The sequence below is a fragment of the Eleginops maclovinus genome, chromosome 1 (genome assembly GCF_036324505.1).
Source record: "Eleginops maclovinus isolate JMC-PN-2008 ecotype Puerto Natales chromosome 1, JC_Emac_rtc_rv5, whole genome shotgun sequence".
NCBI lineage: Eukaryota > Metazoa > Chordata > Actinopteri > Perciformes > Eleginopidae > Eleginops > Eleginops maclovinus.
The window spans coordinates 12,029,035-12,046,376 of NC_086349.1; the positions used below are offsets into that span (position 1 = coordinate 12,029,035).

Sequence of the window (17,342 nt, forward strand, 5' to 3'; positions counted from 1 at the left end):
CATGATTTTACATTAAATCTTAGTCCTAAATAGCTTAATGATATCATATATAACATGTCATAGGAGACATTATTTCACTTTTGATTGATTATACTATAACTTTAAGACTATGAAGACTTTTGCTTGTAGCAGAGTATATTTACAGTGTAGTATTAGTACCTGCTCTGCCCCTGGTGTAGCCTACAGTATGGGAGGTGCAAAGATGCTGATAGGGTTCCATGAAAGTTGTGACACTCCTTCATGTAAAGTGACTCCCCACTGTTCATAGTGGTCATCTCACTTAGATACTGAGTTTGATGAAGGGTATTTCTAATAATAATTAATTTTTTTAGGAATATAATTGGAATATTGACACAGTAATAGAATAGAATTACTTTATTGATCCCAATTTAAGGAAATGTTTATGTTGCAGCAGCATAAAAAACAAGGCAATATAGTTACAGTACAAAAAAGTAAATTTTTTGACAGAAAATGTACAGAAGACATTAACAAAAACAAAATACAAAATATAAAGCAGGATGTAATATGTAAATAAGTGTGAGAGGTGTGTAATATTATTAGAATAAGTATAGAATGTACAGTATGGTTTAAGCAATACAATCTATTTCACTGTACAGCATTTCCTTTTACATTCTATTTTTAGATCATCTTACTCTATATTTTTCTGATATATATTTCACCTGCATGATTTGCACATTAGTCTTGTGACATTATTTTGCACCATTTTTACTGATTTTTAAATTAGTTTGATTGTTTTATGTTAATTCAGTACTTTTTCCAATACATTGAGTATAACGCTTTTGTAGATTTGGCAGCATTCACCAAAAACCAAACTAGTTTTTTAGTGGCCGAATATACAGCAATGTTCAGATCAATTACTTATTTATTTTTAAATAAAGGTGAATTTATAATTTTATTTATATCACTCTACAAGCATAATATGTCACATATATTTTAATTGTATCTTCTAATTTTGGCTGTTTTTTCACACTAAAATGGTATTGACGTCCTCTACTGCTGTACCAGCACTGTACAATTTGAAAAAAAAATTCAATTAAAAAAAGTCTAAATTGCAAGATGTTTCTCACAAAAAAGAAAATTGAAGACACTTTTTACTACATGTATGTATGTATGTATGTATGTATGTATGTATGTATGTATGTATGTATGTATGTATGTATGTATGTATGTATGTATGTATGTATGTATGTATGTATGTATGTATGTATGTATGTATGTATGTATGTTGCATTGTTGAGGAGCCTGACTTTGTCATTGCCTTAACTACACTGTAGATGCATATGACAATAAAGCCTTTCAACAGATTCTTCAATTTTATTTCAAATTCAAATCTATCAAGATAAATAGTTCACTGCCTGTCAGTTTGAGGTATAGTGTTTGCGTGCGCGTGCGCGCGCATGTGTGTGTGCGTGTGTGTGTGTTCTCACCAGCAGATGGTGCATTTTATGAATCGCTGCTGCTGCTGCTGCTGCTGCTGCTCATGTAGAGGAGGAGTTTATGGACGTGCAGCAGGCAGAGGGCAGCAAGCAGGGTCCACATCTCCTCCTGACTGAATCACAGCACTACCATCATCATCCACTATCCTTCCTGACAAGGACAACCCTCACAAAAGCACGGGATCCGGACAATCTTTTCACAATTTTAAAACAAAAATCGCATCCAAAGCGTCAAGATGCTGGCCTGCACGGAGATGATCACCATGTGTCTTCAGTCTGCGAAACACGATCACTTGAGGAAACAGAAGGAGCTTGACCGCAACCAAAATCAAGCCATCTCTCTTTTTCATGATGTAAGTGCACCCCTTTTCTTTTTTTGTAATGTTTAATTGGCAATATAGGCTCAAAATCCCCCCTTCTCCTTAATTTGAAGCATGATTGTATACAAATTTAGAACTGTTTTGCTCACATTCAGCTCTTGGAGGAGGGTCGTCTTTCGAAGGTGCAATATGAGTAATACACCGTTCTTTATCCTGCTCTTTATGAATGGTTTATATGGAGGTAGGAAGCCGTCCATTCATATCGTGCTTGATGTGCAGCAGCCCTATTATGTAAGCAAGGTGAGTTGAGTGCATGCCCATTAGTGCGTGAATGACAAAAGAAATGCCTCAACACATTCATCTGACAGACCTTTTTTTTCATTTGACCGGTAAAGCATCACAATGTGATTGTTTTAATCTAGTCGTTTTTTATTTCCCCCCATATGATGGCGAGGCTGATGACATTGGTTGTACCCTACAGAAGAAACATGATATATAAAGCATCATATGCAATGATTTTTTAATGAGCACCCTTCCCTTCACACAGCTCCAAACAGAAACATGAAAATACAAAGATGTCACATTTTGAATTATTTAATCAGAGTGTTGCTTCAGAGGGGGTTGGATTAATATGCAGCTTTTTGCTACAGTGTTGAAATATACCTGGTTAACCCTCCATATATATTTTTAAAAAACAGCTCATGCAAAAAAATAAAGTAAAACATTGCTTTGTGTTTGAAGCCTCTATGGCTGTTTTGCCTCTGGGCTACTCACGACACGAATACAAGAAGTGTATCAGCAGCATCATTTTCCAGCCTTAGACTTCCTGACAGCTGGCCATAAATAAAATTCTCCTATTTCCTCCAGGCAGATAATTGGCTAGCTAGAGGGGGAGTCATATACTCCTGCAGAAGTTACGCATTTGTTCAAATGCAGTTAGCCTCTATTTGCTCCAGCCCATAACCTTTCTTTACTGAACCTATTATTGTTGCTGGTAGACTGTCATTTCTTCTTACGACTGCAGAAATAAATGATTGGTCACTGGAGGGCAACTTCCTAACTTGACTGTCATTGACCTCCATGTTTCTCTTTTATTTCTAAGAACTGAACCATACTGGTGCTCACATGTATATATCTGCAGGAAAAACAAAACATTTAACCAAATGTTTGCTGATATCAGTCTTTCTAAGTAAGGATGTTTTTTATATAATTATTCAAGCTGAAGTACTGCCCTATTATGCTTTTCGGGATTTTTCCCTTTCCTGTAGTGTGTTATATAGGTTTTTATGTAGAGTTTCTCTCCTCCACACTCCCCCCTGCCTGAAACGCCTCGTTTAAAATCCTTTGTTTACTTCCGTAACATAGAGACCTCATTACATGTAACACTCATGCTTTTATTGGCTAGTGCTCCCACACATTGTACTTGATAGGCTAAGGGGCAGGACATCTCTAAGCTGTTGATCACAACAGAGCCGACCGGCTAACCAATTAGTGCAGACTGGGCTCTGGTTTCAGACAGAGGGTGAAAAGAGATGCTGCAGCACAGGCAGCATGAGAGAAATAAAGCATTTTCTGAACATTAAAGCATGTAAACATGTCACAGTATAGGCACAAAATACAAATATGAACCTGAATATGAGCATAATAGGCCCTCTTTAATTAAGCTTGAGGGGCTGATTGGAGTTTGTGTCATGCGTTTGATAAACAACTGGGATTCTGTAGATGAGCGCTGCAATCTACCAATTTGTTATTAATCATTTGATCTAAAAAAAATCGATGAAAAGAATCCAAAATGTCCATCCATCTCTGATGAAGTTAATTATCTTGTTTTGTCAGTCAAAACTCAAAGATCTTCAGTTCAATGTATAAATAGAGAGAGGCAGGGTATCTTTGTATTGAGAGACTGCATTTTCTGTCACTTTGCATAAAACCTTAAATCTGCAATGAGTTGATTATCCATATAGTTTGTGATCCTTTTCACTCCATCGAGTAATGGATTACTTAACTAAGGGAGACAGTTAAGATGTGCTGTAGGTGTCGGTCACACCTGCTGTAGTTTTATGGTGTTCAATATGAGTCAGTGTGAAATCATAGGGCCCCATAGGAAATGACTACCTAGCAGAGTCCAAGTAGATAATACTGCTGTTAGGAGATCGTCATTGGCTTTGTCGGATGAGCTTCATTGACTCATTCTTAACGACACAATGGAGGAATGAGGTGTAGAAAATCTCCTCCTCAGGTTTCTCCAGAGCCGATGTTCTCAATTTGTTTCCCAGATTTAATTTACGAAGCAACTACCTTTTGGCTTCCTCTGAGGCCAGCTACACAAGATGCTGGCATAAGCACTTTGGGGAATTTGGGAAGATTTGACAGTGATGATACAGCCTCCAGGTTTCATGCTATCATCAGCAGCCAAAAGCCTTAATGGCTGCTCATCACTCCGGAGATGATACCTGTAAAAGGCAAATAAGGCATTAAAAGGTCATCAGACAAATCAAAAATAAACAGGATACATCAATGGGTAATATTTGAATACAAATCTTTGTAGCTTTTTCTTTGCTGGTAATTAATGAGAGCACTAGTAGTACTAAAGGTTTTGTAAATTGAGTTTCCCTGTGATTGCTTTAGGGCTTCCTTTTAGTCTAATAATCAATGGTCAGTGTTATTTTTGGTCCATAATAAGTAAAGTTAATTATACAGGTTTGCACAGCCCACCTGGTAATGTATTAAGTGTTTTAGGTTTTTGAGTATTTTTGATTTGTTTGAGATGTTTGTATTTGTTATTGGTTCTTATTTAATTTGTGATAGGTCTAGCTTTTAATATGTACTGTTAATAGTTTCAACAGTTAAGTTGAGTTGTATAATCCTCTATAGTAAACACCCCAAATCTGCATACATTTCAATGTCAATGCTACAATATTGTTTTGAGGTTATACATGAGAGCAAACTATCTTTGTTTACCGTGCATAATTATCAAGACTACACAGGGATAAATGGAAATCAGGGGTTTCCTAGAGTAGTAGGAAATGCCTGAAACTGTACAGTATGTGTTTCAAAAGTAGTCAGCGTACATAGTGTAGCCCTTATAGTGCTCTCTGAAGTGAAGCATACACATTTCAAGGTTCCAATTTTTCTATTTCTGTACACACGCTTGGTATCATTCTTTCTCGTATAGATTTCTTTGAGGCTCAGTGGATCTGTATTGTATTGGGAGGATGTGAGCAGAGCGTGTCCGGGCCTTTATGCTCTGATATCGTAGAAAGGTGACAGCTGGATGTGCACCGCTCCACTCTGATGAAACACTAAATCAACCAGTCACTGGACTCTATCAGTCCACACAGGGTGATTGAGCAGGAAAGAAAAAAAACCACTTTGAAATAAAAGAGGTGCCACTCTCACACAAAACACCTTTCACTTCACCAACGGATCAGACTTCTCCGGTTAGGTGTAACACGGAGATCAGATGAAAGATATCAGTGATGACTTCATTACGGTGTTCACAGCATAAATCAGGGAACTCAAAGGACTGTTACATCCTGCTTGCAGTATTTGCACCAGAACCAAGGAAACAGCATGACCGTTCTCAATGCCTGGGGAGAGAAAAACCATAAAAGCTATTATTCCACGGCTCCTGTCGGGTGCATATAAATACCAGCTTTTCATTTCCTGAGATGTCTCTTCTGTTATTGCATTGTGGAAATTACAGCTCCTCTTATATATCCTCCTGTAACTGTATAGAAAAAGGAATAAGCCAAATCACCAAACTGTTTTTCCTCTTTGAATATAATTCACATATGGTTTTAAAATTGTTCCACTTTCTTCTGTCATCCATGTAAACAGACATAAAAAACGTTAACGTGATCTTCTCCTCTTATTGCAGATATTCCGCCGGGCAGACAAAAATGGTGAGTAGGCAAAATATTAAGCTAATTAGACTACATGGCTAGTTAAAATTCAATTGAAAATGAGATGCACCAGGGAAATCAAAAGGAGTTACTTTGACGACTCTGTTCAGACAGTTTTGTCTCAGAGGAGATTTATCGTTGCTTCTGTGTTATCGCCATCCTTGAGATCGAAGAAACGCTATAAATAACAAAGGTCAGGTGTGCAACTGCATATTTTTGGTTTTGGGATATGATTGAAACTGACAAGATGCCCTGCAATGATCGTCTCAGTGATTTCCAATGATGCATCCTCGGTGGGACTGTAAAAAACTCAAACCGGCACCTTATATAATCTTCCTATACAGTAAACAATCAGTAGGAAATAAACGTTTCACTCCAAATGGTGTAAATTCACTGGAGAATTGCACCTAATGCAACTTTAATGTATCCCCCCTGCAAACATTAACATTACATTTGATTAATGTGTGACAGGGTTACATTTAAATCAACTTCAAAGGAAGCCCCCCCCTCCTCTCACATATCTCTTGGGAAAACACAGAACATTCGGCTCTGCAGGAAAAGAAACAGTGCTGACAAACAGGAACATTTTTCTGCTCTTTGTTTTTAATTCATGCACTGCATCTCCCATTATATGGAACGTGAAATGGGAAAGGGGCAAAAGATAAATGCATGAAGAGGAGAGACAAACTCTGATCAGTTTCCTTGGGGAGGCGGTGAATGTGTGACATAAGAGCGGGATTAATGAACCAGCATGTGCTGCTATGAGGGGGGGTCGTATGGGGTGCCTTACAGTTTGTGTGGAGATATTTAGATTACAAAAAAATTAGGAAAGTTTGTGAGAAACAGCCGGGATGCTTTTTCTTGTTAATATTGTGAGGATATCTCTGTAGAGGATAGAAAGAAAGGATGGGGGTCTTTTTTTTTATTACTTAGAGTTGTGTCTTCTTTTTAATAGCAATAGATGTTAATTCCATTTTGGTTAATGGAATATACTGTATCTCCATCTTGCATTTTTGTGAAGCTTTTTGTTCCTCCGGTTCTTTCACACCACGCGCCGCCCTCTAGCACTCACACAAAGCTTTTATTTTTACTCTTTGTAAATCGAAGGGAGCTAAATCAAGAGAACTCTGGCGTATGTTTGTGTTAGCTATCTTAAATTTGCAGCACAGCTCTGCTCGGTTCTGCTCTTCACGAAGTCACTGAGTCGTGCACCCGAGAGGAGAGCGCCTCCTACCAATCAGCACTGAGTGGGCTGCCATGACACGCCTCGAGCACTGCAGATTTACCACATAATGAGGGGATGGCTACCAACCAACTAAACTCTTATTCCTCCATGCTATTGTAATGAAGAATTATAGTTTTAAGAAGCATTTAAACAATTGTACATTAAAAGAACATGAGGTACTGACTGGAAGCCTCCTGCTGGGATTCTAATCCACTTATATTGATGCACACTGAGCTCAGACATGTGCACAGGGATCAATATATTAAAATCCAATATAGAAATCCTTGATAAATTGGCTATTAGGTTTTAGTCACAGTCAAGAGACAGAAGACTTTCATACAAACAGACTGAAGTGTTTTCATCCAAGCTTTATTTGTACAACTAGCAAAATGATTAGTCAAGGTGATTTGTTGGAAGTTTTAACACAAAGAGGCACTGTTTTACTTTATTTATTTTCATGATTTAAAAACGGTTTCAATTTAAATGTTAGGTGCTTAGGGGAGTTTGGCTTTATCTCTCTTGATACTACCTTAATAGGAACCAACGTGAGGTTTTTGCCTCACATCCTTTGTGCTGTATTTCTTGCAGAGGATTGTAGACTGCTGCAGATTCCTCAAAGAAGGCATGGATGTACAGAAGAGCTGCTGCTCTAGTTAAAAGAGAGGAATGTTATCAGTAGTTTGTGAGAAGCTGATATTTGGCACTCTTTTTTAAATTGTAGGAACAAAATGTTTCCATAAACTTGTCCAGACAGTTTTGAAACCTGGAACTTGGATGGAACATGTAAGAACAGAAAGTGGTTTTCTAAATACCATCCATCCATCCATCCATCCATCTTCTACCACTTATCCGAGTCATGACGCTTTTCTAGATACACTGAACAAAAAATAAATGATCAGCCCTATACATTCTTCAATGTCCAGTAAAGCACAGATTTTTCTTCTTATGGGTTTAATGATAACACAGCACATGCGTAACAGTTTTCACTTGGTTGCTATTTAATGTAGCAAACACAGAATACAACTTGCTGATATCAGAAGCAAATCTCTTTTGGAAATGAATCATTTTGATAATAAGCCTTTGCTGTATCATGTCCAGAGCTGTCCATTGTGAGAACTGGCAAAAACTCAAAATAGTTCTCACAGATGATGTGATTTACTGTTGGCCGTCAGTCTGAGCTCTGCTGCCTGGTGGGGATCTCAGAGCCTTGTCTCAAAAGATTTCAGTGCTTAGAGAGCAAGACTGGAGAGATCTCATTACCGTCTACAGTTATTCTCCAAGTAAAGTCTACTCTGACTACTCCAGCTTTCCCTCAATCCCTGCTCCTAATTTCCTCAGCACCCTGCAGGCCTGAGTCACATGACACTGCTATTCAGAGGTGGCCTGTACATAACTTAATCACACACTTGTCTTTGTGTATATTAGCCAAAGACAGTTATAAGATTAATTGATGTTCAAAATGTTACATGTGATTGTTATGAAGTTGCACAAAAAATCCAAACATTGGATAATTTATTTGAGAGTGTAAGGTTTCAGGATTGAGGAAATTAAAGCAGCTATAGGTGGTGATGTTTCAAAAGAAAATGCGGCCCTCACCTAGGTTTATTACTCCCAGGAGCATAATTTGGATTTGAGTCTATATCACTTCACTAAAAAGGTAATCATTAGCAGCAGTAAGTCAGTCCCTTAATAGAACATAACTGTCAAATGTTCATTTAGTTCTCTGGAAACACTCTTAGATTAATCCTTGACAGAGGTTTTAAAGCTAAGTAAAGACAGATTCTTTATACTATGCCGATTGATGTGAAATAAATTCGTTTTCAGCAGCACCTCTGAGTTTATCGCCTGAAATAATTTAGTGTTGTGAAGTCAAAGTAGCCTTGAATCATTAAATTGAATAATGGTGAAAACTCTTCATTAGGGTGATAAAAACTCTGAGGCGTCAATCAGGTGTAATTTTCACGGTTTATCTCCTTTCAGATGACGGGAAGCTGTCCTTGGAGGAGTTCCAGTCGTACTTTACTGACGGTATCCTCACTGATGACCAGATGCAGGAGCTATATTCCTCCATCGATAGGAAGCAGACAGAGTAAGCTTATCTTCCTTTTTGGACGTCCTCCAACTCTGCTGCCATCTGCAGCCCCTTCTGCTCTCCCGCTGCCTGGCAGCGTGATGTCAACAATCCCTCACTTCAGTGAAGAGATGATGTCGATGTTCCACAGGGAGCCTTAATTCTGGTGTGAACGCCTCAGAGTTTGCGGTGCACTATTTGCCTGCTGATGAGCATAAACACTATTTGAATCGTTTATCGGAATAAATTGGTATTATAGCCCAAGAAAAACCCAAGAGGACTATTTTTACTATGTCTGTGGGCACAAAACTGATCAAATCTCCTCTTTGCTGTTGGCATCACTGACGTACCAACTAATCACAGTGAAGAATTGCCTCTCAAGTGTGGCAGATTTAGCTGCGCCCTTTTTGGTGTGGTGTCAACTTAAGACAGAAAGCTTGCAATTCAAAAACAAGCAGCTAAACTCTGTCTGTGTGTTCATTTAAAAGTTAAGGTTACATTATGAAAACCAGTCCAGTTTCTATATTTCTTGAGTATTGTTACAACAAGTACAGTTGTAACAATACTCCATATCCACAAATATGATATCCAAGACACTTTGCCTTACTATACAAATGTCTAGTCAATTACTTTATCTTGTACTATGTGATAATTACCATAAAGACAACATATTATGTACCTGCATGGGCAGTAAAAGTGTTCTAGGTTTAGTTGCAAGGCAGTAATGCTTGTGTGTACAGTGGTTTGTCTATGCACTTAGTGAAAATCAATGCCTCTTTGTTTAATCGAACACAGATCATGGCTAAAACTGAGCACTGAGATAAATGCAAATGTTGGTATGCAACATTCTCTCAATAACAATGCTAACTGGTGATATATACAATGAAGTATTGTACATTGTTTACAGGTGTGAAGTTCACTATTTAAGGCTATCATAACACTAGCACTGAATATAAAGTACGGCTGAGGGTGATGGGAATGTTTTGCAGGTATCTGGTTTAAGTTACCAATGTTTAAGTTGACCTGAAGCTGGTGGTTGATAAAGAGTCACAGGTTCACAAATGTCTAACAAAATCAACTTGACAAAAATATTTCAGGCTTCCAAAGACTGTGATTAATATTTTTCTTCCCATTGTTTTACAGCAACCTGGACATAGACAAACTCTCAGGTAATCATATGTCATTCATGCTTTTTTTTTCAGACTGTAAATCAAATGACTCTCAATGCTAGACAGATACATATGATCCACTTTATCTATCATTAAGGCCCAATGCTTTAGTTTTTACGCTGTTGCCATGTCCCAGTCACAGAAATCAAGATGTAATTATGAGTATCCAAACTACTTTCATTTGAATTAATTAATCAGCAATCAGTGTTATCAGTTTTTCGACAAATTATGCTCATCTTATCTTCTTCTTCTTCTTCTTCTTCTTCTTCTTCTTCAGGGTACTTATCTCCCCATGTGGGGGAATATGTCAACGTCCTGTCTGCTCTTGAAAAGCTGAATGTGGCCATTTTGAAGGCCATGGATAAAACTAAAGAGGTGAGTGATTATTGCTTTCACCCCTGCACCATGATCATTTTTGCGAGGGAAGACATTATTGAGTGTTGCTCGACATGAGTGGACTTTTATCCATTTGAGCTTGTAGAACATTTGTAAGCAGCTGTCATGCCTCCGAGCATTCAGACTCTCAGGCTGTTTTTGTTTGTGCCTCTCAGCTGTCAGTGTGAAACCCTCTCTGAGGTCTTTGAGATCGCTCTGCTGTCGCGTCTTTACAAGAGAACTGCCCAGCATGACAGACTCTGCTTGCTGTCTGTACTGCCTCTCTTCACTCACAATGCATTTTCAAACATGAGCTCACATGCGCCCTTTTAAAAATGGTCCTGTTAGTGTGAGAAACATTTGCAGACATTTTTCCCTGTGAAAACTACTATGACAGCCACTAAAGATTTTTATGCAAACATCATCATATTGGGCTCATTGGAGACTTTTAAACTAGATAATTGCATTATTTATTTTCATCATGTCAATTGTGCAGTCCATCAAATGTCCAAAAATCATAAAAAATGCAGAAGTTCCTAGCGCCTTAGAAGATATCTTAATATTAAGTCAAAACAAGGAGGATCACTGAAGTATTTTATCCTGAGGGAGTCATGAATTTCCAAATTTTAAGACCTTTCATTCACAACGACATATGTGAACGTGCTAGTCAGGGCCCAACAGGTAATGTGCACCAATAACGTCTGTACACAGTTTCTTGGCAATCCATCTAATAGTTATAGACACATTTCAGTCTGAAACAAAGCAGTCTGCCTAACGGACATTGTTCATGCAGATTTTCAGCTAATATATTAATAACTGTGCATTACATATCTGGCTGCTATACTTTTATTTTTGTGTATTTTGTAAATTGTGTGATTCTTGTATATATATATATATATATATATATATTTTTTTTTGTATCTTGGGTGTAATATTAAGCTGTCTTTGGCTCTTTCTGCTGTAATAATGAACATTTCCCCTCTGTGGGACGATTAAAGGTTTTCTGATTGTGATATAAACACAGAGAAAAGCAGCACATCCTCACATTGCAGAGTTAACTCTTGTGTTTCATCTTCACATGACAACACTGACTGCACTGCATTGTTCAACTGACACCACATACTGTGAAGTATTTTATTGCTTTTTATTTCCAACCAGTATCCAGGAACTAGAATCATAACATGTTTTCATTCCTCTGGTTTTACTCCTCACATGTTCCCTCCTTATTGTAAATGTATGGCTCTCGAGCTGAAATGGAGATCAATGCTTTTCAGTTCAAAAGAGTGAAACTTACAGTACAGTTTCTTTCACATGTTCTCCAGATAATGAGACACAGAGCTGCAGTACATCACCAGCCTTGAAACGTGAAACATGCTAATCAGAGCGTTATGAAATCCTGGTATGAATCCCGGTAGAGCAGAACCAATAGGCTGTGTATTTTTTGAGATGTAGAGGGGATTAACGTGTCTGCGCTCGACATGCAGGGCTGTACAACATCAGAGAACTTCTTCTAAGACAAAATCAATAGCTCGGCTCACTTATTTATCGATCTCAGCTAACCCTCCATGTTAAGCAAGCTGGGTGAATATACATTTTTATCTGGAAGAGAAGAGAATCAAGTGCAGTGAATAGATAGATGCAGTCTTATTATGAGGCTGGCGTCTTTGATTTTCAGCAACTTATTCTCACTGCAGTGGAGAAATGGGCTGTTCCTGATGTAAAGAGAGAACTCAGGGTGATAGTAGAGCGTAGCTGACAGTAACTAAGGCTGACAAACCTCCCAGCTGTCAAACTGATCTGACGTCAGATCCTCCGCAGCACTGCACCGCAAACACACAATCATTCTGCTGCTTAAATCTCCTATGCTTTCTTTCTCACTCTGTCTTTTTTAGACACACCCTGGTCTTTCTCTGTTTTATCTCCTTTCTCTGAACATCAATCCTCTCCAATATTTTCTTTTTCCCCTGTATATCTTTCCTCGCTCTATATCACCCATGGCTACAGCTCATGCATTTTTCATGCTGCTATTAGTCAGTCAAAAAGCTTTCTTTGCCCTGAAGAGAAGCTGCCCTTTTATAGTAGCTATCCTGAGATGAGCCTTATTATATTCTTTTTGCTGAACGTAAGATAAAACTGATCGTACAGTATAGCAGTGCTCGAGGGCAAGCAAGACTGATTTGTGGCATAAAATAATATGGATAAAATGTTTATATAAACTCCAGTTTACAATGCTTTACCAATGCCTGAGTAAAATGATAAAATCCACAGAGTAAAATGTGTCCTTCATGGTGCTCTGAGATAACAAGCCTCTTTTTCAGAAAGAAAGGAAGGAGAAATAGAGAAAAAGATGGAGGTTCATTTGTCCAATCATGCTGCATCTCTTCTGCTGAGAAAGAGCACGTAGGAAAGATGATCACATAAAAGCTTTGTGGTTGTTCTTCAAAAATCTTCTTTTAACATTCTGAATTTGGTCACACCACAGGGTGCTGGTGGTCTTGACAGGGTTCATTATCCATGAAAACTGAGCTGGCAAAAATAAAGCAGCACTGAAGCTAATAGAACATCTTCCACAAACTATACATCCGTTTATTTTCATCATATCACTTTAAATGGAAAAGACTGTTATCTCTCTTTCTGCTTTGCATTCATTAATTCAGTGTAATTTTATTGACACAATGTTTATGTGTTTAAACTTCTATTTTTACCTGGCTCCTCTCACCAAATAACAGCAATGAGATACCTGATTAATGACATGCAATTACTTTTTGAAAGGGAGGGTGAAACATCATCCTAACTAAACACAAATAACCTTTAATTCAAGGTTTTCAGGGTATTAGAAAATTAGCTGAGAATCAGTCAATTCAGTTTGAAGAGAAGATTAACAGACTATCATATCAAGGACAAGAATGCAAGAAACATTTCTCAAGATGTCTCATTTCTCAAGATTCGACAAAAATGGAAATAGAAAAATGTATCTTTTCGCATTTCATGATTGCCCTTGATTTATTTGTCCCAACTCTCTTCTGTCCAGGAGTATCAGGGTTCATCAGTGCTGGGGCAGTTTGTGACACGTTTCCTGCTGAGGGAAACCTCCACCCAGCTGCAGTCCCTCCAGTCATCGCTGGACTGTGCCATGGATGCGGTTCATGACCAGGGTTGCACTGGGAGGAGGATATTGAAGAAGCCCGAGGAACTTCCTATCCAGAGGGTGGCCAAGCGCCCCGGTCGACGCATCCAAAAGAACATGTGTCTCTCCCCGACCGACCCGTACTCTGGCATGCTCACCACAGGTAGGTTCCACTATCAATGAGATTAAGAAAGTGGTTGTATAAATTAGCAAAATACTGAAAATGTAAAAGGTAATATTGCAGCTACTAAGCTCAGGAGGATGTTCACAAAAATAAAAAGCATCCCGTCATTGTTCGGACTTCCTGTGTCGTTCTGATGTTTTGTTTCTGGGGTCAGGGGTCAGCGTGGAGCCAGACAACCACTGGGGCTCCCAGATCAACCAACTGGAGCAACTCATTGACAAACTGGAGTGGGAGGTCTGTATGAAATCTGTTTGCTTCATATTCAGTGGACCAACATGTTCATCTAACTCACGAGAAAAAAAAGTGTTCTTCACAAAATGAAGATTAATTCCTTTAATAGATATTATTGTTTATAGAAACTCTGAGCTCTGAATGTTTATAAAATTGTTGGTTTTTGTGAGGGTCATCTCCAAGGAACATACAATTATATTTGACCCTCAAAATCATTCACATGGTGAGTTTTAGATGCATTCGTGTGGAGCTGAAGTTTTCTGGTATTCTGCAATAATAGACACCGTCCTCTGAAACTCTAATGCTTCGCTGCCAAGCATCTTGATTTTGTGTTATGTATGATGTATATGTAAATTGCCCCTTGAGAACCTAAACATATTTTATTCTTAATCAGACAGAATGGGCACTGATTGCAGACTCTTGAGTGGCAGTACAGGTCACTCATCATATCATAACAGATCACAGTGCACATTTAAAGTCATGTTCATCATCAACGTAATTACAAATCATCCATTGCATTTGCAAACTCTGAATTTGAGTCATAACCATCAATGGTGATTGACATATTATTCTTGATTTGGCTGGTCAAGGCTATCCCTTGCCATCCCACTCTGCCTTTAAGGTTATTGCTATGAAATGTGTGCCTTATTCTACTTTTATATATACAAACCATGTTTTTTTTTAGTTGTATGTGTAAGAAAGACTAAAAACGCTGCCAAAAGGTGAAAGGATCAGGTTTCATTACATATGCTCATCTGTTACAGACAGATGTCAAAGCAGACCGTATGAGCCCTTCTGAGTGTTTTCGGAGACACAGTGTTTGCCCAGCAGACAGAGGACAATCTGTAAAAGGGTGTGTGGTTGTTGAGGCCAACAATACAAGCTGTGTTCAACCACACAAACTGAGACTCATGCATAAATATCACCCTGTGCAAACATGCTGTGATTCACTCAAATACTAAATACAGATATATTTGTGTGTCTGTCATAGATGCTTTTGGATTAAACATGTTTACAGATGTTTTCAAATGTTCTAACATTTACATTAAGCCACAAATATCTTTGCCTGTAGGTCTTAAGAAGAGCATTAGCGTTATGGTTCTCCTGTGGGATTCATTTAGTTTTTTATTATGCATTTTATCTTCAATAGTAGATGAGGCTTTCTCCAACGTTAGATATCAGTGCTCGGGAGATAACGAGCTTGCCTGTTTACACCCTAATGATGATTTGTTCTTATCTTGGCCATGCAGACCAGGCTATAGTGTTGAGGCTCTTGGAGGGTTAACATGAATATGGCTTCCTTGTGTGAGCCAATTATTTGTACCTACTGCTGGACTCAGTTCTGGTTCTGCTCATAACTTAATAAAAATATTGATGGTCCTATTTTCAGAGCCCACATCTTGAACCTCTCAAAGAGGACACATTGGCCGGGACATACAATTCGGTGAGTCCAGCTTGTGTGAGCTTGTGTCTGATTCTATATGTGCAATGATTTTACTGGTAATTGTTACATGTTATTTTTATTATATATGACCTTTTTCAAAAGCTGGAAATCCCTTCTACAATTACAACTATCAAAATGAGGCAAATGTGTTGAACTTTCTGTAGATGTGATTATGACTTTTTCTTTCTTCAGAACATACTTCTGATCCAAAGACAAATGTCTGTGAAGGAGAAGGATGTGGAACAGTTTCAACAAGCTCTTAAAATCTACACAGAGACCACCAGCAGCCAGCCTACCAACCTGCAGTATGTCTCTTTGTCTGCCTCAGGATCTCTCTGTGATTGGATGCTGCCACTTGAAATTTCTACAATCTTCCCGACCCTATCTGATAATCCCCACTGCCCTTTTTTCTCTCTGTTTTTATTTTTAGCGTTTCAGTCCAGAACCTGCCAGACAGATCTTGCTTCATCATGTATGAATTTTGGCAAGATCGTCTCTCCTGGATGAGGTAGGATCAGAAGAGCTTCACAGCATATTAGACAGGAAAACATGTTCAGAGAGTTTCACTGCTGAACCGAAATGCTCCCTGTGCACAGATCTCTTTGAAAGCATTACTGTCATGCTGAGAGGCAAATGACAGGTTCATCCTTTTCCATTCCCCACAGCTACCTGCAGTCATCCATCAGTAAGACCTTCCAGCGCTGCATCATTGACTCACTGGAAGAACCGGAGATGGTCTCCACCATGCTCCTTCCAGGTAGAAACAACACTGTTATTGAAGGCTGCTATTTTAATGCATTGATCCACACAAAAAAAAAAGATTTTATAATGTTAAATAAGAGCCTTGTGGTAAAATATTATAGCACACGTCTCACACAATAAACTATTTTTAATTGGTTTGAGATACAACAGATTATCTGAGAACAATTTGTGGAAAATAATACAATTCAGCTGATTTACAGGGGGGGGGGGGGTGGAATGGCATTGACTTAAAGCTGCTACATTTATATTAAAGACATAGCATTTCCATTATTTTTGCACCACTGTTGCAGCCTTTTTAGATCTAGTGCTGGCTATTTTTATTGAAAAAAGGTTGGCATCACTGCAAAGGAATTACTCTTTCTTATTACATTTTGTACTCCAAACTTACTTTGGTTGTTTCACTGTCCGCCATTTCCACTACTGGTGATAGTAATTGATAGTATTGTAATTGCATTGGGCAGTAAAAGGAGCCTTCATTTACCCAGAAGATTGTACCGTGTAGCGGACAGGATTTCAAAGTGAAAGCGAGACAGTGAGGGAAATAAACGCATATGGTGTCATTATAATGTTTGGTTCACTCGCACCCCTCTCATCACCTTTATTTCAAGACTTGGAAGAAATCTGATAAACTATTAAAATCCTGCCTAGCACCAATTCACAGATAAAGTTAGCAATATGCTGCTAAACATTGTGGAGTCCCCTTTACAGCCAGATATTTCCCTCAGAAATCAGGTGAAATTAACACAGTAACTCTGAATAATTGCTGCGGGACCCATGTACTGTCTACTGGATGTGTAAATAGGAAACTATTTGTTAACACTATTTGCAAGTAAAATATGTGAGAAAAATTGAGGATTGATATCTAAGGACTCCATTGTTTTCTGTAATAAAAATAGAAATACATGTTAGCTTCTCTGCCTGTCATGTGCTCATTTGTGTGTTGCAAGAAAAGAGTATTTGGCATTGACTCTTCATTGTTGTTTCATTTAACAGCTTCTTGGTGGATCATGAACAACAACTGACAGAGAAAAAGCTGCTGCTATTCAATACAATAAAAGCAGGAGGAAAGGCT

General features: G+C 38.3%; 1 protein-coding gene across 1 annotated transcript; it reads left to right on the plus strand.

Moving 5' to 3' along the window:
• The first annotated feature begins 1,510 nt into the window (after positions 1 to 1,510).
• Positions 1,511 to 17,342, plus strand: LOC134876563 (N-terminal EF-hand calcium-binding protein 1-like). Its single transcript, XM_063901591.1, has 12 exons — positions 1,511 to 1,810; positions 5,658 to 5,682; positions 8,888 to 8,996; positions 10,122 to 10,147; positions 10,425 to 10,522; positions 13,554 to 13,812; positions 13,988 to 14,067; positions 15,455 to 15,508; positions 15,701 to 15,813; positions 15,939 to 16,016; positions 16,174 to 16,265; positions 17,264 to 17,342. Exons 1-12 carry the CDS (start codon positions 1,694 to 1,696, stop codon positions 17,290 to 17,292), a joined length of 1,080 nt encoding a protein of 359 aa, XP_063757661.1. The 5' UTR covers positions 1,511 to 1,693; the 3' UTR covers positions 17,293 to 17,342.